This window comes from Cebus imitator, unplaced genomic scaffold (assembly GCF_001604975.1).
Source record: "Cebus imitator isolate Cc_AM_T3 unplaced genomic scaffold, Cebus_imitator-1.0 Scaffold375, whole genome shotgun sequence".
In the NCBI taxonomy this organism is placed as follows: domain Eukaryota; kingdom Metazoa; phylum Chordata; class Mammalia; order Primates; family Cebidae; genus Cebus; species Cebus imitator.
Genome location: NW_016107690.1, coordinates 735,760 through 738,422, shown reverse-complemented (window position 1 = coordinate 738,422; position 2,663 = coordinate 735,760). Strand labels below are relative to the sequence as shown.

Here is a 2,663-nt window from a genome sequence, read left to right as displayed (position 1 = left end):
TTTTATTTTATTTTTGAGATGGCGTTTTGCTCTGTCTCCTAGGCTGGAGTGCAGTGGCGTGATCTCGGCTCACCGCAACCTCTGCCTCCTGGGTTCAAGTGATTCTCTTTCCTCAGCCTCCCAAGTAGCTGAGACTACAGGCGTGCACCACCACGCCCGGCTAATTTTTGTATTTTTAATAGAGATGGAGTTTCGCCATGCTGTCCATGCCGGCCTCAACCTCCTGACCTCAGGTGATCTGCCACCTGGGCTTCCCAAAGTGCTGGGATGAGACGCGTGAGCCACTGCCCCGGGTGCCCAGCAGTCGACTTGTGTGTCTGTCGTGAGCTTATCCAACTATCATGATCAAAGACGCGTTTTAAGCCCTGGGTTCCGCTCAGCAACCAATCCCGACGTAACCAAAACGGAAGGGACAGCCGGTCCCCCTCCGTGTGCCACAGTCTCAAGTGACCCAGGAATAATCTGGACATGAAAAACATGCAAATCCAGCCCCAAGCTGCGCCTTCTTCGGGGCCTGGAGCTCTCAGGCCACTGAAGACCTACTGCCTCTTGCAAAACCTGCCATTCCCCAGAGCCTGGGGTCACCACCCACTCAGTCATCGCTCGCAAGGGTGAGGAGGCACCGGCCTGCCCCTCCTGTGGCCTGGAATTCCAAGAACCGAGCAGGCTTCCCGGCCCTGCCTCCTTGCCCCATGTGCCCCAAATGCCAGAAGGCAGCCAGCAATTCTTCCAGCCCAAGAGGAGCAGGGAAGGAGGCTGTGGCTAATCTTCAGGCCCAGGGTCGGGGCGGGGAGAAGAGGGCCGCTGGGAGGCAGGTCTGCAGGCTTATCAAGGGGCACCGGGGCAGGGTGATGCCAGCCTCCTCACCTCCCAACAGCCCTCTCCAATCAGGGCACCTCCCCCCGACCTAGGCGGACCCTGACCCTGGCAAGAACAAGGCAAAGACCCTTGACCCTCCAGTCCCACCCAGGCGGCCCCCAACTCTCAACTCCCGGGGCAGCACCCCCAAACCACCCACGCACGAGGGTGCCCTGGCAGAATGGACAGAGAGGGGGCTCTAGGCAGCCTGATGGTCCTCTGCCATAGCTGTCCTGGTTGGTCACCCTAATAGACAAGGTGAGGCTGGACAGACTGACAGAGGCGGCTCAGTGCAGTCACCACCAACCCTCCAGAGGGTTCAGGGCGGCCGGAGGAGGCAGAGGGACAAGGGAATTAACACTGGAAAGGCATGCAGTCAGATGGCCAGGGTCCTGCAGGTCAGACAGCAGGCTCTGAGGCAGACAGACAGGGGAGGCTGGGCCAAGGGGGTGACAGAGGGAACACGGGGCAGTTAAGCAGAAGGTGGGGGAGGCTCATGGCTCAGGCAGACAGCGGGGCCCTGCACAGTCAGACAGATGGGGAGGCACTGCACAGTCAGATAGGGGAGGCACTGCACAGTCAGATAGGGGAGGCCATGAGACAGAAAGACAGGGGAGGCTCAGGCTAGATGGTGGGATAGTCAGGGGAGGGTCAGGAGTGACACCACAGTGGGGGCACTGGGTAGTCAGGGCAGGGTGGCTGAGGCCACGGAACAGAGAGGTGAAGACTCAGCTCACGGGGTGGGCAGACAGACAGGGGAGGCTTAGGTCCCCCGCAGACAGACAGAGGGGGCTGGGTGGTGGAGGCAGACAGATAGCGGAGGTTCAGGCCCAGGACAGACAGTGCAGGGAGCGTCATGCCACGGGACTGACAGACCGAGAGGAGGCGCGTGGCGGGGAGGCGGGTCAGAGGGAGGAGGCGCCCGGATCAGTGACTCTCAGAGGGGCTGGCAGACAGATGGCGGGGCCGGGACACTTACCGACCAGGTGCCAGGCCTTGCGTGGGCCGTAGCGGGCGCAGCAGCCGGCGGCGCGGTCGGCCTCGTAGCCCACGAGGGGCGTGCACAGCCCGTCGGCCACCTGGCCCAGCAGCAGCAGCAGCCCCGCGCCGCGCGAGCTGTAGGCGCGCACCGAGTGCAGGTAGAGCAGCAGGTAGGTGAACCACATGGAGGCGCACAGGTCGTTGAGGAAGTGGCCCACGGCGTAGCTCAGCCGCGCCACCAGGGACAGCGGCCGCGGGGACGGCGCCGCTCCTGCCGCCGGGGGTCCCGGGCCCATCGCGGCGCCGGGCACGCGCGCCCCGCCTCCGGGCTCCGCGGAGAGTGCTCCGGCCGGGCCTCACGGGGTGCGGTGGCGGGAGGCGCCGGGGACCCCAGCACGCGCCGGGCACCGCGCACCCCGCGCCCCGCTCTCTTCCGGCCGCGCCCGCGCCCGCCGCGTCTGCACCGCAGTTGCCTCTGCGGCCGCCAGGCCCTGGAGCTGGGAGTCTGCGCTGGGCCGGGTGGGGCGGGGCGATCCCGGCATCTGCACCAATCGGAGCCGCGCCCCGGGGAATCGCAGCCAATCGCCGAGGAGAGAGGAGAGGGGCGTGCCCGCAGGGTTTGTTCGGCCTCTACGCCGGGCACCCGCACGGTCCTAGTGCCCGCGGGATAAGAGGGCGACCCCCGATCGCTCAGCGTGAGTCTCTGAACCCCCAAACACTCTGGAAGGAAATGGACGAGGGGGCACAGCTGGCTGCCACTCAGACCCCGCCTCCAGGCCCGTGCCACACCCAGCTGGACGAGGCCCACTGCGAGCCGGGGTGGA

At 65.5% G+C, this 2,663-nt stretch overlaps 1 protein-coding gene across 2 annotated transcripts in view; it reads right to left on the bottom strand.

Annotated features, from left to right (window-relative positions):
* Positions 1-2,317, bottom strand: part of MFSD12 (major facilitator superfamily domain containing 12) — a 10,535-nt gene extending 8,218 nt beyond the window's left edge. The window contains exon 1 of one of the 2 annotated variants that reach the window (XM_017507419.2): positions 1,838-2,317. In XM_017507419.2, the coding sequence (XP_017362908.1) occupies positions 1,838-2,135 (298 nt within the window). In that variant the 5' untranslated portion in view covers positions 2,136-2,317. The remainder of the gene's footprint in view (positions 1-1,837) is intronic. The other variant, XM_017507420.2, reaches the window with a different exon arrangement.
* Between the last annotated feature and the right edge of the window lie 346 nt (positions 2,318-2,663).